General features: G+C 52.8%; 1 protein-coding gene across 2 annotated transcripts in view; it reads left to right on the top strand.

The window, feature by feature from the left end:
- Positions 1-26341, top strand: part of SLIT1 (slit guidance ligand 1) — a 184670-nt gene that overhangs the window by 98703 nt on the left and 59626 nt on the right. For both annotated transcript variants that reach the window (XM_077947006.1, XM_015147856.3), the window contains exons 5-11: positions 18943-19014; positions 20134-20205; positions 20769-20840; positions 21380-21543; positions 24213-24360; positions 24844-24915; positions 25469-25540. In XM_077947006.1, coding sequence (XP_077803132.1) covers positions 18943-19014; positions 20134-20205; positions 20769-20840; positions 21380-21543; positions 24213-24360; positions 24844-24915; positions 25469-25540 — 672 coding nt within the window. The remainder of the gene's footprint in view (positions 1-18942; positions 19015-20133; positions 20206-20768; positions 20841-21379; positions 21544-24212; positions 24361-24843; positions 24916-25468; positions 25541-26341) is intronic.

The following is a 26341-nucleotide window of genomic DNA, read 5'->3' as shown; positions in this document are numbered from 1 at the left end:
GGGTAGGGTAGTTAGGAAGTGATGAGGAAATACATCATGTTTTTGAAGAAGACCTTACGAGTCCAGCAGTGCTTTTGAATCTCTATCTTACTTGTCCACAGGGGTATCTGCACCCACATGGGAGGTATAAGAAAAGTAACAGTGGCTGGGTGCAGTGGCTCACGCCTGTAATCCCAGCACTTTGGAAGGCCGAGGCAGGCAGATCACTTGAGGCCAAGAGTTTGAGACCAGTATGGCCAACATAGCAAAACCCTGTCTCTACTAAAAACACAAAACATTAGCCAGGCATGGTGGCACTCACCTGCAATCCCAGCTACTCGGGAGGCTGAGGCATAAGAATTGCTTGAACTCAGGAGGTGGAGATTGCAGTGAGTTGAGACTGAGCCATTGCACTCCAGCCTGGGTGACAGAGCAAGACTCTGTCTCGTAAAGGAGAGGAGAGGAGAGGGGAGGGGAGGAGAGGAGAGGGGAGGGGAGGAGAGGAGAGGGGAGGGGAGGAGAGGAGAGGAGAGGAGAGGAGAAGAGAGGAGAGGAGAGGAGAGGAGAGGAGAGGAGAGGAGAGGAGAGGAGAGGAGAGGAATAGCAAGAGCTCCTGTTTATTGGGCCTTAAACCACCAGCCATGACTCTTACTTTCTCCCGTTTTACAGATATGGAAAATAAGGCTCCCAGAGGTAAAGCCCATGGTGTTTAACCCTCATTCACTCCACACACAGTGCTAGGGGTGCATGAGGATACCCAGATATTGCCACAGCTGTGTGGCCTTTGAGGCTCTGCAGCCCAGGTGGGGACCCCTGGTCTAGGAATGGAGAGAATGAGGCAGGCAGCAGGGTGCCTGGCAGCACTAACCCTTCCCTGGGAGAGGGCTTGGCTATGGGAGCTGTTCTCTAGAAGTTGGAGAAAATTTCCACCCCTTCTAGAGAATCAGGAGTTGGGCCAAATTGGATGCTAAGGTGAAGGTTCCTGAGCCCTGAACAGTTTCTGGTATTCACAGTGGTGGTCAGAGCCGCCCACCCTCTGCCTGTCTCCTCAGAATTTGGCTGCAGCCACCACACCAGGAGGTGTAGGTGCCTGCCCTGTGTGTTCAAGTTTTGCAGAGCTGGCCATCATTTCCACAACTAGGTGAAGACTGGGGCCAGGAGCCCTGGTGTCACTCCTGCTGAGGGCTCCTGGGTGGTGGCCCAGAGGTGTGCCAAAGACTGTGAGAAGTCAGGGGCTGATGGGCTCGGATCCTCCCTCCAAGCTGCTCCCACCACAGTCTTCACTCTCGGAGGCCTCGAGGATGCAGTCTCAAATGCAGCTGCATGTCTGTAAGGGACTTCTGATAGAAACCTCTCACCACAAGATTCCAATGCCTACCTCTTTGCCTTTCAAATCTACAGGGGTTTGGAAGGAGTGACAGTTCCTGAGACACTTACAGGAATCCTGGGAGGCAAGGAGAAGTCCCCAGGCAATGCTCATGGCAGACAGGAGCTGACATTCCACACTCCCTGCAGCACGGCTGCTCAGGGAAAACATGTGAACCGTATGCCATTTTTGATGAGAATATGTCTAGAATTTATTATACAAGCATCTAAGTTCTAAAACAGAGGGCCCTGAACATAATTTCACCTTTCCTTGATGACTCAATGTCAACATTATGAATGTTCACTATTGAACTCTGCTTTCTAGGCTTTCACCTCCTCCCTCCAAGTTCATCCATCAAGTGTCACTGCCGACATACATATGCTTCCAGAAGCCTCCCCACACACCTGCCCATCAGTTTGAAGATTCTAATGTGCTGTGCCAGTGTAGCATAGTGGGTTAGCTTGTGGATTCTGCAGTCAGGCAGCTTGGGAAAGTTACTATGCCTCAGTTACATTATCTGGAAAATAGGCATAATCAGAGTACTTTTAATAAAATAGACTTCGGCCAGGTGCAGTATCTCATGCCTGTAATCCCAGCACTTTGGGAGGCTGAGGTGGGAGCATCGCTTGAGGCCAGGAGTTCAAGACCAGCCTGGGCAACATAGTGAGACCCCTTTGCTAAAAAAAATAACAATAATTAGCTGAGCATGGTGGGGGTGTGCCCAGAGTTCTGGCCACTCTGCAGGCTGAGGCAGGAGAATTGTTTGAGCCCAGGATTGCCTGAGTCCAGGCTGCAGTGAGCTACGATTATGCCACTGGACTCCAGTGTGGGTGACAGAGTAAGACCCTGTCTCTATAAACAAACAAACAAACAAACAAACAGTAGACTTTCTTTTTTAGAGCAGTTTCACATTCACAGCAGAATTAAGCAGAAAGCCCAGAGAGTTCTCATTTACTCCCTGCCCCCTCCCACACACATTCTCTCTGACTATTAATATCCCACACCAGAGTGGTGACAGCATGTGTCTCATGAGGTTGTTTTAAGAATTAAATGAGGCCGGGTGCGGTGGCTCAGGCCTGTAATCCCAGCACTTTGGGAGGCTGAGGCAGGTGGATCACAAGGTCAGGAGATCGAGACCATCCTGGCTAACACGGTGAAACCTCATCTCTACTAAAAAATACAAAAAATTAGCTGGGCGTTGTGGCGCCTGTAGTCCCAGCTACTCAGGAGGCTGAGGCAGGAGAATGGTGTGAACCCAGGAGGTGGAGCTTGCAGTGAGCCGAGATCACGCCACTGCACTCCAAGCTGGGTGGCAGAGCTTGACTCCATCTCAAAATAAATAAATAAATTAATTAATTAAAATAAAAGAATTAAATGAGATAATGTATATAAAACATATAAAATGCCTAGCACAGTACCAGGCACATGGTAAATGCACGATAAATGTTGCCACTACCACTGTCATCACCACCACCACTAATAACAATTGTGTCTTACACAGGAGCCAGTCACAACCATTCATGTCTTAGGAGTAAAGTGAACAGTTTTTGTGCAAGGATTTGGATTGTGTCCAGATGCCCTCTCAGCACCTCTCTGTGCTTGCATCTGTGTCCAGGCAGGCAGCGGGGAGGTCTGACTTCTGGAGAAGTGGGAATTGGGGAAGGATTCAGCTTCACCCCATATAGAAATAGCTTAGTGATGTGCACTGCCCTCAGCACATGCCTCTCCTAGGAGTCTAAGGGTGGGTCCCTTGAGACTCATAGAGGAGCTATCCTGTCTTTCTGGGTGTGTGTTATGGACCAGACTCTCTGTAGGCTTTGGAGAAAGAGGAGCTGAGTAGACAAGGTTTGATGTGTGGGCTAGATGAGCCAGGTTGAAGGTGGCTGGGATCCAAGGTGAGTCTTTAGCCTTGAGCAGAGGAGGAGCTGCCAGATGGATTCAGTACCACGGACAGCTCCCCAGACAGCGACTCCTTGTGGCTCCTCGTAACTCTGGGCTTTTGTTGTGGCCACCTGCAGATCACCCTTAGCGAACTGGAAACCTTCCTTGCTCCTGTAACAGTCAGGGCTCTGTGTTTCTGCCTGCCTGGAAAGTCGTTAGGGTCTTATTCCCTTTGAGCATCCCTGTCTGTGCTTGTGGAAGGCGGCCTCAGGGGCTGCAGATGTCCTGGGGAAGCTGAACTCTTGCTATTCCGATCCCTCAGTCCCCTTCTTTCTTCTGAGAAACTCTTGAGGCCAAGACTGACAGGGTGTGACAGCCCTGTAGAAGACTGAGACGTGGAAGAATGGGGCATGGTGGTCTTTTTGGTAGAGAAATAGACCCCATTTCCCCTGAGGAAGAGGGAATAGAAATGCCCCAGGGACTCAGTGGTGCTCTGTTGGCCTCCTTGGTGGGCTGCTCCTGACATGACTTCAAGTCAGACGTCAGTCTTGACATTAGCTGTCCTGCCACGTTGGTGGGACTCCAGCTTCTCCCTGAAGAAGCTCGGATTCGCAGCCCCTCTGCCCTGGTCACTTCCCTGAACAGAGCCCCTTCCCCCAGCACGGCCTGGGTTATACTTGCCCAGCCCTGTCACTCCTCTCCTCAATTCTCTCTTTTCAAACCACATTAAATCCTGCTTTTCCCAGCCCCACTCCTGGTCCAGGACCACCCCAGTCCTCAACTGACAGAACCCAAAGAGTCTGCCCCTCAGAGTCTGGATGCGTTTTCCTGAGAAAAATGATGCGTGTGAAGGGTGGCCTGCCTGCTGCGTAGCCTGTGCATTCTTAAAAATACCCTAAAACCCACCTGGCTTGAGTCAGTCCAGCAAAGAGCAATGTAGTAGGTGGTGGCGCTGACCCTGCAGAACGACTTCTGAGATCGGGTACCAGGCCATGAGTCCGGGCTGGGAGCGTGTGAATAATTGTCCTGTGAAACGCATTGCCGTGACAGAAGCAGACCAATTTGCTAAATGTCATTTTTGCTAAAAGCCAATTTGCCAAAAGTCAATTCATGGAATGGCCAATTTGTCAAATGACCAATTCGTCAAATTGATTTACTTCTTTTAACTATTTGGTGTGAGTCGACTGGTTTGCATTTTGTCTTTATTACAGCAGTTTAAGAACTGTTCCATTTGTCTCTGCCCCAGCTCAGGTGTTTGAACTCTAGTGAACCCGCCCCAGCCTCTTCCTACAGATGAATGGTGGAGCTTGGAGTCTTCCTACAGGAAGAGGCTGGGGTGGGGCAATTCACTGTCCTTAAAAGGCTATTGTGAAGGGAAATGGGAAACTGCCCAACTAAAACCAAACTGTTAAAGGAAACAAAGAAATTTAGCAAATTGATCCTTTGCAGAATCAGCTGACCTGTGACTTAGCTTCCAGTGACTTGGAAGGTGTGGCTGAGTGTTTTTGGGCTCCGCTGGGGATGCTAGTGAGGGTATTGCTTTTCTCTTCCACAGTCATCTCTATTTTTTGGCAGGGGGTAGCAGGGAGCTCCTTGCAGGAAATGAGCTCCTACGATCATCTCTTTATAGAGACTTGTAGGAGGCCTCTGTGCTTGGTTTTAGACCCAGGAAAGGCCACTCTGCTCTCAAGCTGTTTTATCCATAGACTTGTCCCTGCAGGCCCCCTAGGCTGCGAGAAGCCCAGGGCCCATTGGTAGCAGATGCAAAGGACTTTGAAGGCTGCACCTCTCTTTTGTTTGATATTTCTACCTATTTTTGTCCTTTTTTTTTTTTTTACTTCTCTGATTTCTGTTTTCTCTATTTTATAACATACCCTCATCGCTTCCTGCAACAAGGCAGAGAAGGCATTTGGACCTACTCTGAAGGCTATTCCATGGGCCTATTTCCCACACTCCAGCCCTGCCTCTCCCAGATCCTTGCTCCTGCAGTTCTACCCTGTGACCTGGAAGTCTTGTCCCAGAGCGGGGCACTGTGCTTGTTCTCCAGGGAGACACAGAACCTGAACTGGCATTGCTGTATTGGAGACTCTGGAAGATGCAGCATCTTCACCTGGCAGAGTCAGATACTCACATCTGCACAGTTCCCATTTTCCCATCTCTGCCTCTGTGTCCATTGGCAGCTGGCCCCAGTCCCTCCTTAATGTTGGCTGGGGATTGTTTCTGCCACACTGTCCTCCATCTAATTTCCTCCCAGCCTGGGAATTTCCCCACTGCTTAAAATTGTGAGCCTGGCTTCTTGGAGTATTTGTAACTTGGCAGATTTTTTTCTCCATTTGTCTCCTCCAGCAGGGACTGGAGAGGGAGGGTACTGGCATTTGTTGAATGCCTACAAAGCACCAGGTGCTGGAATCAGTGCTTCCCATGTTACTTTTTAAAACTTTTAATTGAAGTATAACATATATTCTGAAAAGTCTGCCAATGAGCGTACAGCTCACCACATTTTCACAAAGTGAACACACTCATGTAACCAACACCAGATCAAAAAGTAAAACATCTTGAGTTCCTAGAAGCCTCCTGTACCTCCTTCCAGCCACAAATCCCTGCACCTCCCATCCCGACTAACTAAATCCTGACTTCCAACAGCATAGACTAGTTTTGCCTATTTTCAACTTTATGTAAGTGGTACATGTGGTATTTAATCTTCACAACTCAGCAAGAGGGAGACATGATTAACTCTCCTCTACCCATGGGTAACCAGACTCAGAGAGGTTAAGTAACTTGCCCAAGGTCACACAGGCAAGAAATGGTAGGGCTTGGAATCAAGCCCAGGGTTGTCTGGCTCCAAAGCTCGTGTCCTTTTCTCTGTACATCAATTTTTTGTCCTCCTGCACCACCTACCCTGCCCCTACCATTGTGTGTCTGGCCTGTGACCCTCTGAAGTCACTGGTCCTAACTGTTCCCTGTAGGTGCCTGGGACAGGAGCCTTGCCTCTCACACTCCCCGGTGCATTCCCGCCCAGGACTAGCAGGTCACCAGGGGCCTCCAAGGTCTCTGCGCTCAGCACCTGGTGTTGAGTAAGTGTGGAGGCCTTGCCCTGGTGTTCATGTGCAGAGGGGCCTGCATTCCTCTGCATGCTTCATTCACCCTCATTGCCTGGTGCCGTGCCCTTGCCTTGGTGGCTAGGACTCATGCCTGCCACTTGCTGTTGGCAGAGTGGAAGAACGAAGCTGGTTGTGTCTCCTGTGTGCCCCTGAGCCTCTTGCTGCTTAGTGGGACTCAGCCTCTGAGCTGCTGTTCCTTGGCAGGGCTGAACTTTCACTTCAAAGCGGGGCTGCCTTGTGGGATGTGCCCCTCATATCTCTATTGTGGGAACGCATGCTCAGTAGCTGCATAGCAAACAGCCCGGTTCAAGGAAATGTTACCCTGGGTGCTTTTATGGTGCGGCCATTCAAGACTGCTTAATGTCTCTGCCTAATGAGGTTTCTGCACCATTAACTCTGGTGGTGCTGGAGGGAGAAGGAGGCGGCTGCCACAGGAGGGTTTGCGGCTTCGCAGTGGGCAGGGAAGGGGGGCACCTCTCCAGCTAATGGGACCTGGCACATGCTGGGTGCTCAGTAAATGTGGGTGGGATGAATAAGGGCAAAACTCGGACCCCACCATTCACAGTGTCAGGCCCCCAAACCACCTGCAGGAACTTGGATATCAGGAGTTCCCTGGGACCATGTTGGCTGTTCCACATTTTATTTTATTTACTTATTTTTTAAGTTTTTGAGACAGGGTCTCACTCTGTCTCCCAGACTGGAGTGAAGTGGCATGATCACAGCTCACTGCAGCCTCCACCTCGTTGGCTTAACAATCCTCCCAACTCAGTCTCCTGAGTAGCTGAGACCACAGGCATGCTACCGCGCCTGGCTAATTATTTAAAAACATTTTTGTGGAGATGAGGTCTTGCTATGTTGCTCAGGTTGCCTCAAATTCCTAGGCTCCAGTGACCCTCTTCGGCCTCCCAAAGTGCTGGGATTACAAGCATGAACCACTGTGCCCAGACTGTAGTTCAATAATTTAAAAAAAAAAAAAAAAAAAATCTCCAGACTTCGGAGAGCATGCGTGGGCTTTAATTCCATGAATCTTATCATTCTCTTAGGAGTAGGAGAGGTGGGAAAGGAGAGGGAGCAGTCATTTCTTCAGGGTCACAGAGCTGTACCACTCAGGATTTAGTAGCGGCAGTTGGAAGCCTCACAGACAATACAACTGATTGTCACCCACTGTGTGCCAGGCTCCTCTTACAAACTTATGTTACAGAAAAGGAAACTGAGGCCCAAAGAGGCACCAGTTGGTGCTGAGCTTCATTTTGAATCCAGGCTGCAGGGCTCTGCTCCCAGACTAGCTACTGTGCCCTGAGACTTCCTTTGGGGAAGCTCGCTGATCTGATGACCCTGCCATCCACTCCAGCTGGTCTGGCTCATGGAAGTCAGGGTTGCAGAGAAGTGGGGCAGGAGAGCACCCAGGATTAGGAAGGGGAACTTACCACTCAAAGGACTGCAGCCAGGCCCAGAGGAGGTGGCTAAGGCAGCTCCAGGATCTATCCTGTCCTGTTTGATTTTTTTAAGAGATTGAGTCTCACTCTGTCACCCAAGTTGGAGTGCAGTGTCATGATCATAGCTCACTGTAACCTTGAACTCTTGTGCTCAAACAATCCTCCTGCCTTAGCCTTCCGTGGAGCTAGGACTACATCAGCATGCCTGGCTGATTTTCTTAACTGTTTAGAGAGAATGGGTCTCACTATGTTGCCCATGCCTATCTCAAACTGGCCTCAAGCCATCCTCCCACCTCAGCCTGCCAAAGTGCTGAAATTATAGGTGTGAGCTGCTGCCCCTGGTTCCGTCATGTATTTTCACAAGACGGAGAGGTGAGGGACAAGACTAAAGGAAACTGGGCTTGTGGAGGGCAGGACCCACTGCCCCTTCACTGCACCAGTGTGGTCTCTTTGACACCACTGCTGGGTCTCCTTTGCACCCTGGCCCCGGCCCCTACCTGAGCTTGAACTTCTGGAGAAGATGAAACAAACAGATTCACACTGAGAATTAGCTGGCTGATAAGCTTTCTACTTGCATCTTCTGGGAGCACCTGAGGTTTGTGAGTGGACAAAGCCCTGGCCTCTGAGTTGAGGCCCAAGGCAGCACGATTCAGGTTCTTATCATCGAATGTGCACCAGAACCCACCTTGAAGGTGAATTAGATCTAGTCCCTGACCTGGAGATAGGTGTGCACACATGCAGATCTACACAGGGTAGATCTGGGGCACTTGAGTGTTGTTTCATGGGCTAGAGAGAGCAGGCAGGGAGGGGTACTTGCAGAATTAATTCCCCTTCTAGGTGGGAAGCATAGGATCTAAAGGGAGGTGTGAAGGATGGGCAGAGACAAGGCAGGATGGTCCAGCGAGATCCCAGGAGCATCTCCGAGCAGGATGTGCATCCCAGTGTCCCAGCCACGGGTATTGATAGCCTCCCTCCTACCAGGCCATCCTGCAGCGGGGACCTAGAGCAGGACAGCCCTTAGGAGTCTGTCTCCCATTCCCCGGCCTGAGCAGGGAGCCAGAGCTGGGACTCCTGACCTCCTGGCCATGCTGGAGATGCCAAGTGTCCCTCTGCTGAGTGCTGGAGCTGATTCACCTGGGAGCTTCACACCTGCTCCTCACCCGTGCCCTCAGGCGTCTTCCATGCAAATTGGCAGAAATGCAGGAAGGGCCTGTGGGACAAATGTAGTGGCTGGTCCCTGTCCCCCAGCCCTGTGAGTGCCTTCTCTGTTCCTCAGGAAGGCGAGCCTTGGTGAGCTGCAGCTGAGGGGTTGGTAGCTGCTCTTCCCTCTCTCCACTCACTAGGGGTGTCTGTGTCTAAGTCTCCCTGCCTCAGTGCCCAAAGAATAGGAGTTGGCACCTCCAACCCTTGCTTTGAAATGCTAACCAGTACAGAGGTTATAATCCGGTTTGCTTTGGCTCCAGCTGGGGACATTAAAACATTTTACACCTTTCCTCTGCTGGAGGCAGCACTTCTCAGACTTCAGTGTGTACCTGAGACACTGAGGGATCCTGCTGAAATGCAGGTTCAGGCTCAGGAGGTGGGGCCCAGAATATCTGCTTTCCTAACAAACTTCCCGGTGATGATGATGCTGCCAATCCACCGGGTGCCAGGGACTCACTTGCTGAGTTATCCGCAGTGGAGTCCCGGGCAGCCACGTATTGATAACAGCTGTGTGAGGCTGCCCCGTGCTGGCACCAGCTATCAGTGGGCACACTGAGTGTGTGACAGACACAGCATGTAATCCCATCCTCCCAGCATCCCTGGGAGGTCAGTATTGTTGCAGATGTTGGGAACTAACTGCGGTCCTGCCAGAGGTCATGGAGTGTGTTGGTGGCCTTGAGCCTCAGCCTCCTGACTCCCAGGCCCTGACCCTCCCTCCTCCTCCCTACAGAGCCCAAAAGACAATTATTAAAGTGTGGGCAATGGCAGCCAACTCTGCCAGTCCTGGCTGAGAGCCCTACACTCAGCTGTGGTTAAGCCATGTGATAATTATTCCCATTTACCAGGAGAAGACTGAGGCTTGGGGGTTAGAAGATGTGCATGAGGCCAGAGTCTGAGTCCTTAATCCAACCATCTTCTGACAAGGATCTAAACCCCGAGATGAGGTGCCCTGGAACCCTTGGGCTGCCCTGGTTCAAGGTAACCACTCAGGCTGCAGGGGGCCGAGGAGACAGGCCAGGCTGCCCAGAGCTTCCATGTGGCATGAAAGGCAGACAAAGTAAGGCCTGTGCCCTGCAGTGGAACCCGAGTGGGCAGCAAGAACCCAGAGCCCAGTCCAGCCTTGGCGGGTGTCCAGTGGCTCTCTGTGTACTCCCACCCCCGCCCCCACTGCTAATCCCCTTAGAGGCTGGTCTGCCAGCAGGGACCAATCAGGTTAGAGCGTGAAGGCAGATTAGCAGCCAGAACATGGGGTCTTGACCTTGGCTTCCCCAGCCCCTGCCTCCCCCAGCCCTGGTAGAGGATGGGGGGATTGGCAGAGTGTGCAGGAGGAGGGGGAGCGAGAGCGGGGTGACTGGGGATGGTGCCAAGTCATGGTGTGGGCCTGGCAGCCCCCTTCTCTTCAGGGATGGGGGGCTGACTGGCATTGCCAGATGCTTCCAGGCCGAGTGGGAGCTGCTGTTGGTGGAGCTTGCCTCCTGGGGCACTTGATCTTAGCGATGGGGTTCAGGCTTTGCCTGCAGGGCCCTTGCCTCAAGCTGGTGTGAACTTGGAACTACTTGAGGGTGTTTGGTTGTTAATATCCCAAAGGATGTGTGAAGGGAAGAGGCGTGGTTGATACAACGATGACAAGTGCTTGCTCTTGCCTACCTTCCCCTTCTGAGCCCGCATCTCACTGGGTCTGCAGCCTGGTTAGGCAGAGCAGGTACAAGTAGACGCAGCAAAGGTGAGGAGCTGTGGTCTGTTGCCGTACAGAGCCAGCCTGTCTGACCCTGAGCTCCTGCCTCTCCCTTGGCCAGTCCTAACTCCTTGTTTTGACCGGGAAATTGGAGAGGGATTAGAGCAGGGGACTCATGTAAGGATCCATTTTAGTTCATTTAGCTAAAAATGACCGAGTCCCTGCAATGTGCCAGGATACAAGGGAAAGTGAAAGAGAGTGGCTGCCGGGAGGTTATGGTCTGGAGAGGGAGAGGGACGTTCACCAGAGTCAGTACTTCATCACATTCAGTGCGCCTGTATTTTACTACAAGCCCGGGTTGTGCCGAAGAGTAAAAGTGGGGGTGCTGGGAGTCTGTTGCGGACGGAGCAGCTGACTCAGGCTTAGGGGAGGTGTTTGTAGACTGAGGTGTGAAGGAGGAACAGCGTTTCCTGGGTGAAGGTGTGGGAAGAGTATTCCAGGCAGAGGCCACAGCAAGTACACAGGTCCTGTGGGTGGCAGGAGAGGTCTGGGAAACTGGAGGAATATCAACAGAGGTGAGGGACTAGGCAGGGGCACCTCCCCCATCAGATCCTGCAACGTAAGTGCCACTTTCCATCCCCATGTTGCAGATGGGGAAACTGAGGCCAGAGAGGTTACATGACTTGCCCAAGGCCACTGGTTTAAGTGAGTGGAGCCAAGTCTCCCCTGTGACACCCAGCTGTGGGCTTTGTCCTCTGCACCCTGGCCTCTCAGTGCATGTTCCCTGAACCAGCATCCCCGCCTCCTCCAGGTGCTTGTCAGAAGTCTGGGACCTCGTCCTGCCCCTCAGCTTCTGCCCCAGCCCTGTATCTCCCCAGCTCTGTGCCGAGTATGGCTCTGGGGATCTGTCATGGTGTCCTTGTCACTGTCCTACCCCTGCCCTCCTTCTGAACCCCTGTCTGGCTCTGCTTCCCAGGGCTGGGACAGGCCCCTGCTGCCCTGGGCTTGGCTGTTTGTCCTTCCAGTTGTGGATCCCGCCCGCTTCCAGGACGGCCATTCTCAGGATGTCTCATTCTGCCCAGACACATCCCGGGCATCTCCTCACTTCAAGGACACATGGGAGGAGAACAGGCAGGAATGACTGGGTCTGAGGGAGATGAAGGTGTCCCAGGGCTCTGGGAAAACTGATGGGGAAAGGCTTAGGTGGTGCTTTTGGGGGGTTTCCACGCAGACCAGGGGCAGAAGACATGATACACTTTATTTCAAAGGGATTTGGGAAAGATGAGACAAGTATTGGCAAGGTAGGAAGTCAATTGGAGCAAAAAGAAAAAAAAAAAAAGAGCGAGTATCTTTGTTATAGTTTGCGATGTGGTTGAGGCATCCAGGTCCAGGGAAGGCTTCTGGCGCCCCCTCGTGGGAAAGCTTGAAACAACAGAGCCTTAGAGTTGCTTAGGCTGTGCTTAGAGCAGGGACAACAGCCAGCATTTCTTGAGTGTTGCTAAACGGAGGTTGTGATTCAGAAGCTTAAGTACATAAACTCACACAATCTTCTCCAAAGTTCCACGTGGTAGGTATTTTACAAATAGGGCACCTGGATCTCTCAGGTGCAGAATTTCCCCAGGTCCATGGTTGGTCAATAGCAGAAACAGGAGTTGAATCTGGTCTTTCTGTCTGCAGGTGCAGGCTCCTTCTACCGCCCACTTTGCTGCCATCAGACTGCATTTTCCTGAGGCTTCCAAGGTTCACCTGTTTTCCTCTGGCCTCTCCTGGGGCCCCAAATTCACTTTCCTGTCTTCATTTAAAGAGTGTGGGCTGCTTCCGGCTGTAGGCTGGCTGGCCAGGGTGGGGCAGTTCCACACCCAGCTTTGGGCCATCCCTCATCTCTTGACTGGCCCTTGGCTTCACCTGCCGCCTGCCTGCCTGGGGGTTGTGTCTTTCCTCTTTAAGCTTTGGTGCCCCACAGCAAAGCCTGAAAGATGGTCAGGGCCTGGCGCGGTGCCTGTGCCTGTAGTCCCAGTTACTTGGGAGGCTGAGGTGGAAGGATCACTTGAGCCCAGGAGTTTCAGACCAGCCTGGACAACACAGTGAGGCCCTGTCTCTACAAAAAGATTTTTAAAAATTTAGCCAGGCATGGTAGCATGCGCCTGTAGTTCCAGCTACTCAGGAAACTGACAGAGGAGGATCGCTGAGCCCAGGATTTCAACAGTGCAGTGAGCTGTGATTGAGTGACTGCACTCCAGCCTGAGTGACAGAGTGAGATGCTGTCTCTAAATAAATAAATAAAATAATTAAAAAGATGGTCGGATCACAGCCCTCTCTAGTCTATCCCGTCACTCTCCTTGGCCTGTATGAGGCTTCTCCCAGCTGACACTTCCTTCTCAGAGCCTCTGCTCCTCCCCAGTCATACCAGGCTCTCTCATGCCCCAGCGTCTTTGCATAGACTGGGCCTGCCTGGAGTGTGCCTCTGCCTTCTGCCTCTTCCCTACTTAGTTCCTGGTGTGAGTCCTTATAGAACTGCTTTTGCTGAATCCTACTTTGATGCTATTATAAGAAACAGACACTCAAACCCCATTTATTATAAGGATCTAGTGTTATTGATTAGGCTATACTGTCATTTTTAATAAAGACCCCTGGGAAAATTCTTGCCTCATCTGAGTGCCAAACCAGCTGTACTCCTGAGAAGCTGATCCTTTTAGACTTATACGTGTCCCGTGGGTGCTGTGAACTGACTGGCTCTCCTTTCACGTTGGCTCTCAGTGATAAAGCTCAGAGCCCCGATCGGCCGTGCCTGGCGTGTGGTCACATGGTGCATGCATTCTTAGTACCCACCATTGATTCCTCCTCTTCTCTGTGCCTCATTTTTCACTCTTGCTCTCTTGCTGTTTTGAAAATCCCTATAAGCCATTTTAAAGCCTTTCTAGAACAAGGTTGGGTCTAAATCGATAAGCAAATCAATACGAATAAAAAAACCTTCCTTGCAGGGTTGTGGTGAGGATTAAATGGAATAATGAATGAATGTGAGTGCCGGCCCAGCATTCCTTCCCAGGCTTGGCCAAAGGGTGAGTGGTCGGCTGGGCTGAGATAAGGGTCCCACTGGAGGTCCCGCCTTCCTGACTCTGTGGACATCCTCAGGCCACCACTCCTCCCTGCCCCCATCTGGCTCGTAATGCTGGTACTCTCATCTCCCTGAGTCTCTGTGGGTCAGCAAAGGCGGGAGGCTGTGTCTGTCTTCTCCCCAGACCCCCTCTTTCAGTAGGCATATGGCCAGCAACTCTCCTCACCTCCTTTCTGGGACCCCAAATCCCCTAAAGAAGCAACCACCTCACTTGATGTGTGTCTTAGTCTGTTCCAGCTGCTATAACCAAATATCGTATTGGGAGGCTGGGTTGGGTGAATCACTTGAGGCCAGGAGGTTGAGACCAGCCTGAGCGACAAAGTGAGACCCTGTCTCCACCTGTAGAGCAGCTGTAGTCCCAGCGCATCTGTAGTCCCAGCTACTCAGAAGGCTGAGGTGGGGAGGATCGCTTGAGCCCAGGAGTTCAAGGTGACAGTGAGCTCTGATTGTGCCACTGCAGTCTGGCCTGGGTGACAGCAAGACCTTGTCTCTAAAAAAAAAAACAAAAACAAACTGCCATAGACTGAGTGTCTTATAAACAACAGAAATTTATTTCTCCAGTTCTAGAGGTGGGAAGTCCAAGATCAACGTAGTGGCAGATTTGGTGTGTGGTGAAGGCTGCTTCCTGCTTCATAGATGGTGCCTTCTAGCTGTGTCCTCACATGGAGGAAGGGGCAAGGCAGCTCTCTGGGGTCTCTTTCATAAGGGCACTAATCCTGTTAGACGGATGGAGCTTGCATGACCTATCACCTCCCAAAGTCCTCACCTCCTAATACCATCATATTGGGGATTAGGTTTCAACCTATGCCTTTTTTGGGAGGAAACGATCATTCAGACCATAGCAATGTGTCTGGCAGGCATGTGGGTGGGTCTGCACTGGTGAAGAGCTTAGCAATCTTCTGGTCCAGCCTATGAATTGGACAAATGAGGAAACTGAGGCCCCCAAAAAGCAGAAGTGATGTAGCCAAGTCTCTAACACGATTTCAGCTCATTAACTTTGATCCTAAGCACACCCCTCCCTTCCTTAGGGTCATGCCCCAAAGCACCACTGGATGAGTCATCGACTGTTGCGTAACCAATGACTTCAAAATACCGTGACTTTTAAGAACAAACAATAAACATCTCACAGTCTCTGTAGGTGGCTGGGTGGTTCTGGCTTGGGGTTTGTCATGAGATTGCATCACAATGTTGGGGGGTTGTGTCATCTGAAGGCTTAGCTGGGGCTGGAGAATGCTTTTCCATGATGGCTGGCTCACAGGGCTGGCAAACCTGTGCCTGCTGTTGGCAGGAGGCCTCGGTTCCTCTCCATGTGGGCCTCCCCAGAGAGCTGCTGGAGTGTCCTGTGACCTGGCTGGGTTTTCCCAGAGAACAAGAAGGGAGCTACAGTGTCTTTTATGATCTAGTGTCGGAGGTTATCGATTACCACTTCCATCATATGTGGTTCTTCAGAAGTGAGTTACTGAGTCCTGCCCACATTCAAGAGGAGGAGAATGAGCCTCCGTCTTTTGAAGGGAGGAATGTCAAAGAATTTGTGGATGCCTTTTAACCACCACGACCTCCCACTTACACACAACAGTCATACCAAACCGCATGAGATTCCCCCAGCCTGCCTCATTCCTTCCCGTCTCTGGGCTTCTGTACATGCTGTTACCACTGCTTGGAATGCCCTTTCCTCATTTTTCATTTCTGTCTGGGATGCATCAACTCTGTAAGATCCAGTCAGAGATCACCTCTCCTCCCTCCGGCGGACTTGCTCACTCACTTCTCTGCACTCTCCCGTCTCTTTGGCAGTACTGCTCCTCCAGCCGTTGTTGAAAGCTGGCATGTACACCCCATGAAAGCAAGTCTTTGGGGGTCCCCAGCAGACCATCAGCTCTCAGTACACATTTCTGGAGTGAAGGATTGAAGGTCCACTCACTGGTTTCCCATCTGTGCCCTCTTCTGGGCGTGAGTGCTCTAGGGTAGACCACGCACGTGTGGTTAGCTCTGCATCTGCAAGCCCAGCCTGTCACTGGTGCCTGCAGGCACTCCATCAAGGTGGGTTTGGTTTCATGTTGGGCTCCTATGTCAGCCCAGGCTCCTGGTTACTGAGGAACTCGCGTGACCATGAACTCCAGTGTGGGCAGTCTGTTGTTTCCTGTGTGGCCTGCACAGCCCTGCTCTAAATCCAGTAATTTCCCTGCCAGCCCACTCTGCTCAGTGGCAGCACCCCACTTAGGAAGATGGAGAGAACAAGCCCACAAGTCTACAGACCAGGAGAACCATCAAGCCATTAGGGCAGGCACCACCAGGGTAGCAATTTCTTGTATGAAGCAGAGACACTAAGAAGAGGATGCGGCAGCCAAGGAGCTCTCTAGGCAAGGAAGAGATGATAACAAGGATTAGGCAGGCAAAGACTGAAATGTGTCTCTCAAGACACATGGGGCTGGGGGAGTTGCTGCATAAAGACAGGCAGCAGGGAGCAGGCCACTGGGGACCCTCTGGGGAGCAGCTTCTAAATGGGTGGAATTTGGGGAATGTCTCCAGGAATACTGACAGACTACACAGGGGAGCTGGAGATATGGCACAAGTAACCAAGATCGAAGACCAAAGATGCCATGTGGAGAGCAGGAAGGGAAGATGGGGCCAGGCAAGTGCGGGAGGAGGAAGCTTCCCCTGCAGGAAGGGGAGATGCCTCAGGGATGGCAGGTGGGATGGCTCGGGAGGAGGGACAGCTGTGTCTATGCTGCAGGCTTGAATCATCTCCCTTCCAGGAGAGAGAGCAAGAACGAGGGGCGCTGATGGTGCCAAGGCCCCTTCAGACACAGCTACTTGGCTGCTTTTCTGAAGGCTGTAGGGGGACAGGACAGGAGGGGCTGGGTTTGAGGGAGGGAGTGCACAGATGTTGGTGCCCACTTTGTGGGGACTGGCAGGCAATTGTTTTGCCAGGCTTTCATTTTTCCCATTTTGTACATGAGGAAACTGGGCTCGGGAGGGAAAGGGTGCCTTGCAGATGCACAGCCAGGAAGGGGAGGGCCAGGACTCAAACCCCAGGCTCCTCCCTCCAGCTGCAAGTCCCCAGCCCAGAGAAGGGGAGGTAGCTGGGGACCGAGCTCCCTCCAGGACAGGGTGCCTCTCCAGTTCCATCATTCATCCATCCATCCATTCATTCATTCATTCATTCAACGAATGCTTGCCAAGTGGCTGATGTGGGCCAGGCACTGTCCTAGGTGCTGGGATGCAGCAGCAGCCGGTCCAGTGCCCTCTAGCTCAGCTGCCCGCTACCTTTCTGACTCAGGGCTCTGTGCACACCGCTAGGTTTCTCAACAGGGAAACCCAGACAGGGCAGCGGTGGCCTTGACAGTTCAAGGGGCAGTGTGCGGCGGGGTAGGGGGCTGTGGACTGCGTTCTCGGACCCTGTGTGGTGGGGGCTGAAAGGAAGGGCACTGTCAAAACCCACAGGCCTGGCCCAGGAGGAGGAGGTGGGGCTGTGGAATGGCCCGGCACTGGGGCCTACATCAGGACGGTCCGCCTCTGGTTGTTCACCTTCAGGACCCGGGTGTGTCCGGGGCAAGGCTCTGGGGCAGGGAGCCTGGGTCCAACCCAGGTCAGTTATTTCACATCTTGGAGCTCAGTTTCCTCCTCTGCGAAATGGGCGCAATGGCAGTTCCTACCCCCAGGGCTGCTGTACAAGCTGGGGCTCTGGGACCTGAATGCCTGGGTTGAAATTCTGGAGCCACCACCCACCAGCTGGATTACCTTGAAGAAGTTGCTTAGCTTCTCTGAGCCTCGCTTTTCTCCTTTGTATAATGGGGATGGTGATCGTATCCACGCCATGCTCCTGGGAAGTACTCAGGGCAGTGCCGGCCTGGGGGGAGTGTGGCTGTGAGTAGGAAAAGCTGACCTGGAAAGGGGCGTTTGCACACGTCTGTGGATGCCAGGGAGGCTGCTGAGAGGGAAGAGAGGCAGGTGGACAGGTGTCAGAGGCCCGGTCCTGCCAGGGAGTGGAGGAAGGGCCCCAAAGCCGGCCTGGCAGTCACTGAGGCTGAGGATTTGCAGTCCCAACAGCGTCCCCTCCCTCACATCAGGGCATTCATGGGGAGTTGTGAAGTCCTCAGTGATCCCAGCCCCACTGCGTTCTCCTGACTCCCTGTGACCCAGGCTCTCGGAGGTGCCCTGCTGCCTGCAGTCCCCAAGAGCACCGGGTTTGGAGTCAGGCCCTGCCTGGAGTTAAAGACCTGACTGGGCCACTGGCTGGCTGGGTCGTGGAGCCAATTTTGTCCTTACTGAGTCAGCTTGCTTAGCATAAGATACAGAGCGTAAGCCCCAGGCACAGCCGCCACAGATGGCCCAGGGTGCCGTCCCTCCCAGCCTGGTGCCAGATAGTGGTCATCAATCCCCCTCCAGAAGCACTTCTGTTGTGTGCCCCTTTGCAGCCCTGCACGATGCTATGGGGGGCTGAACTGGCCTCTGTGGGTCCGGTGGGCTGACTTCTGTGGGCATTAGGCTGTTCTCGTATTACTATAAAGAAGTGCTGAGACTGGGTAATTTATAAGAAAAGAGATCGACTTGGCTCACGTTCCGCAGGCTGTGCAGGAAGCAAAGGCATCTACTTCTGGGGAGGCCTCAGGGAGCTTTTTCTTCTGGTGGAAGCCGGAGGCGGAAGCAGGCACTTCACGTAGGGGAATGGAGAGGGAGAATGGAGGAGGAGGCTCCATACCCTTCAACAACCAGAGCTCCCGGAACTCACTCGCCATCGAGAAGTCAGCACCAAACCAGGAGGGATCAACCCCCATGACTGGATCACCTCCCACCAGGCCCCACCTCCAGCACTGGGGATTACCATTCAACATGAGATTTGGGTGGGGGCAAATATCCAAACTACATCAGGTGGGGTCTGGCAGGGCTGGTCATAGCTGCCCCAGGCTTCTCCTTCCAGCTGCAAGCCCCCAGCCCGAGAAGGGGAGGCTGGGGACTGAGCTCCCTCCAGGACATGGTGTGTCTCTCCAGTTTCATCATTCATTCATTCAACAAATGCTTGCTGAGTGGCCTCTGTGGGCCAGGCGCTGTCCTAGGTGCTGGGGTGCAGCAGTGGCCGGTTCAGTGCCCTCCAGCCCACCTGCCCTGCTTCCCTGAGTCATCACAGCACTCTGCAGGAACCTCTTTTCTGACCGCTGTTTTCTCTCCCTCTGGCTTTATCCTCCCAGGGACTTGAGTGAGAACGCCATCCAGGCAATCCCCAGGAAGGCTTTTCGGGGAGCTACAGACCTCAAAAATTTGTGAGTACAGGCCTGGGAGGGAGAAGGGTGCAGGAGCTCCAGGGCCACTCCTGGCAGTGTCCTCAGGGTATACCCGAGCGAGCCGTGTAGTCCAGGCAGCCAGGGAGCTGACCTGGGCTCTCAGAGGATTGGTGCCAGCACGGTCTTCTGGAATAATCTGGGGTTGGAGGAAACAGGCAGCCCTTGCCTCTCCCTTGGTTGTGATTCCGTGTGAGAGCCAATGGAGGGGGCCCTTGGGGACTTGGTGAAGCATGTTATCAGTGTGGGCAATGTTCTCAGTCCATTTCGATGGCACAGTGTCTGTGCTCGCCTCATATTTGGGCTGGAAGAGCTGGGTTTGAATCTTCTCTTCTGGTTACATGTCACATACGCTGCTGCAAGTCAGTGAACATCACTGAGCCTCGATATGTTGTTCTGGAAAATGGGGATAATAAGATCTACTTCACAGGCATTTTCTGAGGTTTAAATGAGACATGGAAATAAATATACTTTGTCAAATGATATTTAATTGTAATGGCTTATTATTATTACTATTCAAATTTATTCTGGTCCAGGCTTACCACATCCCTGAGGTCTGACCACAGCAGGGATGGCAAATGCCTGGCATGCTTGTCACACACACCCCCTCCCACGCCTGTGGCAGACATTGATAATCAATCACCACATTCTTTCCCACAGAGCTCACCTCACAGCTTCAGTTTACTCTGACAACAGCACTCCAGGTAGTCACCTCTAGTCAACCTCTTTGGCACTCAGGCTGAAAAATCTGTTTGCCAGTTCTGGCTGCCACTGCTTTGTGACTCTCCCATTTTTCAGTTGCCAGCACCCACTAGGTGGTCTCCAAAATGTGTGTGTGTGTAGGGGGGTGCCTGGTCCCCAAGGGAAATGTAAGGTTGAGTAGAAGAATATAACTTTTACTTATATTTATGATTTTAATTGAAAATTAGAAAAAAACATTAAGTTTTTACTAACGTTTACTATTTGGATTGACACATATACACGTAACAAACAACTAGAGGAGTGCTTCTTTTGAATGAATGCAGCACGTGGTCACAATGTTTGGACACCCTTACTCTAGGCAATGTGCCCTTCTCTCTACAACCTTCGTTTCCTTCACAGACAGCTGGACAAGAACCAGATCAACTGCATTGAGGAAGGGGCCTTCCGTGCTCTGCGGGGGCTGGAGGTGCTGTAAGTAAAGCATGGGCAAGGAAGGAGGGGTGTGGAGGGCCCTGCTCTGCGGGTGCCAAGTGCCACAGCCTGGGCAGCGGGTGTCAGGGAGACAGGAAGGGGGAAACCTGCCCTCCTAGAAGCGCTCAGAGGAGGGGAGGACAAGCACTCATGGGGTCATGCCTGCAGCAAGCAGTGTGTCCCAATGTAACCTGCTCAGGATGAAACCCAAGGGTTTCTGGCACTTGGCCTGGAATGCTTCCCCCTTTCCCCCCGCCTATCCAAACCCCACCCTTTCTTCCAAGCCAACCCAAGCCTGGGACATGTCCCATCACCCACCCTGCTCCATGTCTCCATCCTACCAGCCTTGGAGTCTATGGTGCCATCGGCTCACAGTCACCGTCCCAGCTCAGGGCTTTCCTGTGGGGTGGGATATGCCTCATGCTCTTTGGCTTAGCCCCTCCACGTCCAGCCCCGTGCTGGTCCACTTTAAGGTCGAGAGCTTCCCCGTTCATTAGCAGGGCGGCCCTGTCCCACATCATCTGTTGGGCAGGTGCTAAATGACTCTGGTTTTTCCCATTTAGGACCCTGAACAACAACAATATCACCACCATCCCCGTGTCCAGCTTCAACCACATGCCCAAGTTACGGACCTTGTGAGTCAGCTGGGGCAGCAGGGAGCAGGGCATCCAAGCCCAGCTGATGCTGGGGGTGGGTGGGGCAGGAGGCGAAGCTTCTGCAGACAGGTTATGGAGCTTATTCTCCCTCAGACCCCCAGAGGCCAGCCCAGGCTGGGGGCTCCATGCAGTCGGAGGTGGAAGGAGTTATATAATTGCAGGGCATCCAGTGCCACTTAATTTGATTTTTCTTTGGAAAACAAATGATTTGTTTTTGTGCTTGAAAATGAGCCAGGCGGTTTGGGGCAGTGAGCCTGTGCGAGGTCAGTGCGATGACCTGGGCTTTGCTGGGCACAGCTGTGCCCAGAGCATGTGGGAGGGGAGGGACAGCAGCAGGATCTCCATGGGGCTGTGGATAATCCCCGGGTTGGAGTTGAGCTGCCTACTTGACTAAATGTAGACTGTGTTTGGCTTGAACATAGCACCAGGGGCAGCCACCTGCCTGAGGTTGGGGGTTCCCACAATCTGGCTGGGCTGGGGGCTCCAAATAGGTTGTGAGCCACCCTGTCCTCTTGCAGCCGCCTGCACTCCAACCACCTGTTTTGCGACTGCCACCTGGCCTGGCTCTCACAGTGGCTGAGGCAGCGGCCAACCATCGGGCTGTTCACCCAGTGCTCGGGCCCAGCCAGCCTGCGTGGTCTCAATGTGGCAGAGGTCCAGAAGAGTGAGTTCAGCTGCTCAGGTGGGTGCAGGCCCCTGCTGGGCTCTCAACTGTCCAGTGCCTCCTGCCCTGCCTCTTGTTCCCGCCCCTAATCTCGACATTAATACCTGGCCTGCCCATCACCTCCTGACCCGGCCCATCACCTGGCCCCACCCATCACCTCCTGACCCCACTGTCTGCCCCTCCTGCCCCATCTATCACCTCCCATTCTCACCATGGCCTTTGTCTCTGTGTGTCACTTCTTGCCTCCTCTCCTTTTCCCTCCTGTCCCCTCACTGCCTCATCCACTCACCACCTCCTTTGTTCCACCTCATCCTCTTTTTGGCCTACTCAGTGCCTCCTCTAATGTCCTCTGGGCTCCTTGCCCCTGCTATCACCCCCTTCTCCCTCCTCCGATCGCCTCACCTCTGCTGCCTAGACAAGTCATTGAATTGGGCCCTCTAAACTTGGCTCCAAAAGAGGTGGGCCTCAAAGCCCACGCCCTTTCACCTTCCCTCTGGGGTTCTGTGATAGCTGGTTGCCCACGTCCTCCCTGGCCCCTTTGATGTCCATACTGCAGCCAGAAGACCAAAAAGAACCCACAAGTCTGGGCGGTGACTGCTCGTGTACTCACCTGGCCGTCAGCACTGTGTCGAGAGTCTGAACTGCCCTCAGGCTCTGCAAGCCTGGCCAGGGTCAGCGCCGCCTCCCCTGCCTCCCCGCTGCCTGCAGCTTCCCCAGCTGTGCCTGCCTCTGCCCCTTCCTGGTGCAGGTGCCCCCAGCCCTGACCTCACAGGCTGCTCCCCTGCTGGGCACACCCTTCCCTCCTTGTTGCCTGCCGACTCCTCCTCACCCTGCAGGGCCCAGGGAGCCTTCTGTGATCCTACATGAGGTCCCGCATTGTGTTTCTGGCACATCCTCAGCACTTTGCTTGGCACAGGAAATGCTTGCTGAATGAATGGACAGTTCTCAGATTTGTGACAGAGGATTTAGAGGCTGACTGTTTCTCCCAAACCTGTGGACTGGGCCTGCCAGCCACACAGAGCTCTGAAGGAAAGCATCTCCTAGGCACAGCCTCCCCTCCTCAGTATGAGGCTCTTGGCTGTGGCTGTCACCTCCTCCACTGCACTGGCAGACACCCAGAGCAATGGCTGGGCTTGAACACCAATGCTCAGCACTGCTGTGTGTGTGTGCGTGCAGATGTGTGTATGAGTGTGTGTGTGCCTGTGTGTGAAAACGTGTGTGTGTACATGTGGGTATGTCTCATGTGTGAGCCAGGACTGCCTCTGCATCATTGCAGCTGCCACAGTTTTTAGGAATGGGAATCGGTAAATCACTTGGACAATTTTTATTTTGAAATGAAACCTTTTCCTTTGCATTTGGAAGATTGTGGTTTCTATGGACAATTTTTATTTTGAAATGAAACCTTTTCCTTTGCATTTGGAAGACTGTGGTTTCTATTTTCAGACGTTAGTTTCTCCTCTGGAGTCTGATCGGCCTGGCAACCCTTTTCCTTTGAAGGCCACTGTCACAATATGCCAGGAATCCATGTAGCTTTGTCTCATTTGGTTCTGGTGCCCACCCTTTGGGGCAGCCATGGAAAATATTCGAAGTTAGAATGTTGGTGGGGGTATCAATTGGCTCAACCACTCTGCAGGACTGTGTAGCAGGATCCACTAAGGCTCAACGTCTGTCCACCCTGTGACCTGCCACTCCTGCTAGGTGTGTGCATTTTTTTCTGCAAAAATGTCCAAAAATGTTAAAGACAGCTTTTTCCATAATAGCCCCAAATTGGAGACAACCTGAATGTCCACCAACTAATTATGACACATCCATATAATGGAATACTACTCAGCAATGAAAAAGAACAAACTACTGATACACACAGCAACATGGTGAATCTCAAAGATTGCATATTAAGCAAAAAAAGCCAGACACAAGAGAAACTACTGTTTCATTTATGTGAAGTTCATAAACGAGCGGAACAAATCTTTCGTGATAGATCTCAGAATAGTGGTTACTTTAGGAAAGGGGCAGGAGGGATCTTCTTGGGTAATGGAAATGTTCTATGTCTAGGTAGTGGTTCCACCAACTACATGCTTCAGAAAGAGCACTTTGTATAAATTGTACCTCCAGTTTTTCAAAGGCTCTTATTTTAGACACTGAGCTGGATCCTGGTTTTACCACTTATTAGCTGTGAGAATTTCTACAAATTAATTAATATCGAGGACTCTGTTTTCTCAGCTGTAGAATGGCAACAGTAATAGGCTCCTCTTAAGTTTAAGTGCAATACTGCATGTACTACACTTATTATAGAATGTGGCATAGAGTAAGTGCTTGAGTGTTTAGGAAACAGTCATTATCACCTTCATATGACAGATGAGGGGACTCAGGCTCAGAAGTGTTAAGTGACTTGGACTAGAATCCAGAGCTTCAGAATTCTGGGCAAGGATTTCTTCGTGTATGAATCACACACCAGTGCAGTTCAGTTCAGATTCAAGTTCAGCAAACATCTGATAAGAACTACTGTGTGCCAGGTGCCCACAGAGTTATACCAAAGTCCAGAATCTTATTTCATTAGTGATCCCCCTGGTTCATCCTCATCCAGAGAAACTGCAGTGTGCACCGTGTCCCATCCATCAGTCTGTATCTGGGCTCAAGGGAGGTGCTGATGCACGACAGCCTGAGGCCACACCCCCCTGTTTCTGCAGGCCAGGGGGAAGCGGGGCGCGTGCCCACCTGCACCCTGTCCTCCGGCTCCTGCCCGGCCATGTGCACCTGCAGCAATGGCATCGTGGACTGTCGTGGCAAAGGTCTCACTGCCATCCCGGCCAACCTGCCGGAGACCATGACGGAGATGTGAGTACAGGGCAGGGCAGATGCTGGGGCGCAGCCGCTCGGCTGGCCTGGCTCCGAAGGGCCAGTGAAGAGCTGGAGTAGGCGCTGCCTCAGGGCTTGCCCCAAGGCCCCTCAGTGACCATGGAGAATACACAGGTTGCCCCTGCTGGGCTGAGCTTTGTGTCCAGGACTGGGAAACTCTGCAGGGCTGGGGAGGGAGTGTCCGTCTGTGGTCCCACCCAGCGGTGTGAGTCTGCTAGAATCGGGTTCTCAGCATCATTTGTGGGCCCCTTTCAGTTACAAACGCCTGGGATAATGGAACTCAAGTCAGCATTCTCTCTGTCTGTTCCAGTGTCCTTACCCCAGACTTCAACTTCTGGAAGGGGGAAGGGAACAGGGGCAGGAGGGGCCAAAGGCTTGTTCAGGGTGGATGAGTCCAGCAGATAACACCCACGGCTGGGCTGACCTAGGCCCTTGCGCTTCCCCTCTGTTTTCTCTCCTCAGACGCCTGGAGCTCAATGGCATCAAGTCCATCCCCCCTGGAGCCTTCTCACCCTACAGAAAGCTACGGAGGATGTGAGTGCCTCCCGCTGCTTCCTGGGGAGCTGGTACAAGGCTGATGGAGATCCTGGGTGGCCCCACAGCCCTGGGGCAGGCCCTAACTCAGCATCCCGCAGCTGAGTGGCCCTGAGCCAGTCACCTGGCATTCCTGCCCTTCAGGCTGCTTGGCTGTGATGCAGGGACCTCCTTGCAGGGCTATCATGAGGCCTGAAGGGAGTGCTGAGCCTGAGCCTGGCCTGTGACGGGAGCTGCTTGTCATCCTCCCATTTCAGCTTGGGTACCAATAGGAGCAATTAAGGATGGGAGGGGCCAGGAGATTGCTAGGATGCATGGGAAAGCTTTGTCCATAACTTCCCAAGTTGGAGTGCCCCCTCCTGCCCAGCCCTCAGACTGCACAGGGAAATAGCGGCCATGGGCTTTTCAAATGGAGGAAAGATCTGGCCTCTCACTATTGTCATTTCAAAGCACTCCGCCCTGCTTCTGTGGCATCTAGGAGGTGGAGGAGACTGGGCAGGGCTCAGTGGCCATTGAGGGATTCAGATGCCCCTCTCCTCTGCTCACTTTGCAGAGACCTGAGCAACAATCAGATTGCTGAGATTGCGCCCGACGCCTTCCAGGGCCTCCGCTCCCTGAACTCACTGTGAGTAGCAGTGCCAAGGCTTCCTCAGCGGCCCAGGCCATCCCCTGAGGAGGCTGGCAGGGCCCAGGGCCCTGGTGGACGCAGAAGGAGGAGCAGGACTATGCCCCCCTCCACACAGTCCCTGCCCACCCCAGCCTCAGTGGGTCATCCTTTGGCTGCAAAGGGTTTGCTGTTCCAGCTCCCTCTTCCTCACTGGTGGACCCTCTGATGCTGGGCGCGGGAGAAGTGTGGAGAAGCTAGGCAGAGCTGTTGCCCCTGGCAACTGGGATGCACTCCCTGCCACGGTGAGGATTTTCCCAGCATTCTTTGCACAACCATCTTGGCCCTGTCCCCCCACCAAAGCCCAGTGTACTCTGCTCCTGAGGCCTCTGCAGTCACCGCAGGGCCAGTGAGCACCAGCTCCAGTTATAACATCTGCCACACCTTGCTATCTTTTATCCCAAATGTGATGAATCCCAAGATGTGGTGGGTGCTGCTTGGACAGTATTTGCTGGCTCCTCCTTCCAGTATTTCCCTTCCTTCGGGCTCTACTGGGGAAGTCTGTCAATAGAGCATACAAAAGGTAGTGAAGCACCCCCATCTCCCACTCACCAAGTGTCTCACTCCCCGAGGTCCTACAGCACTTTGTCTGTACGGAGAGCACACTCAGGGTGCCCTGGAGTTGGGCGAGTTCCCTGTAGGAGGGGCCATTTGTTACTCTAGGGGATGAGTGTTTTCACCTGCTCCTTGGCAGCCCAGGACACGTGCTTGGCATAGACTAGAGGCCTGGCAAGTACAACAGAATGGAACTCCCCCGGGGAG

Source organism: Macaca mulatta, chromosome 9 (genome assembly GCF_049350105.2).
Source record: "Macaca mulatta isolate MMU2019108-1 chromosome 9, T2T-MMU8v2.0, whole genome shotgun sequence".
In the NCBI taxonomy this organism is placed as follows: Eukaryota; Metazoa; Chordata; class Mammalia; order Primates; family Cercopithecidae; genus Macaca; species Macaca mulatta.
This window is presented reverse-complemented; position numbering and strand designations above follow the sequence as displayed.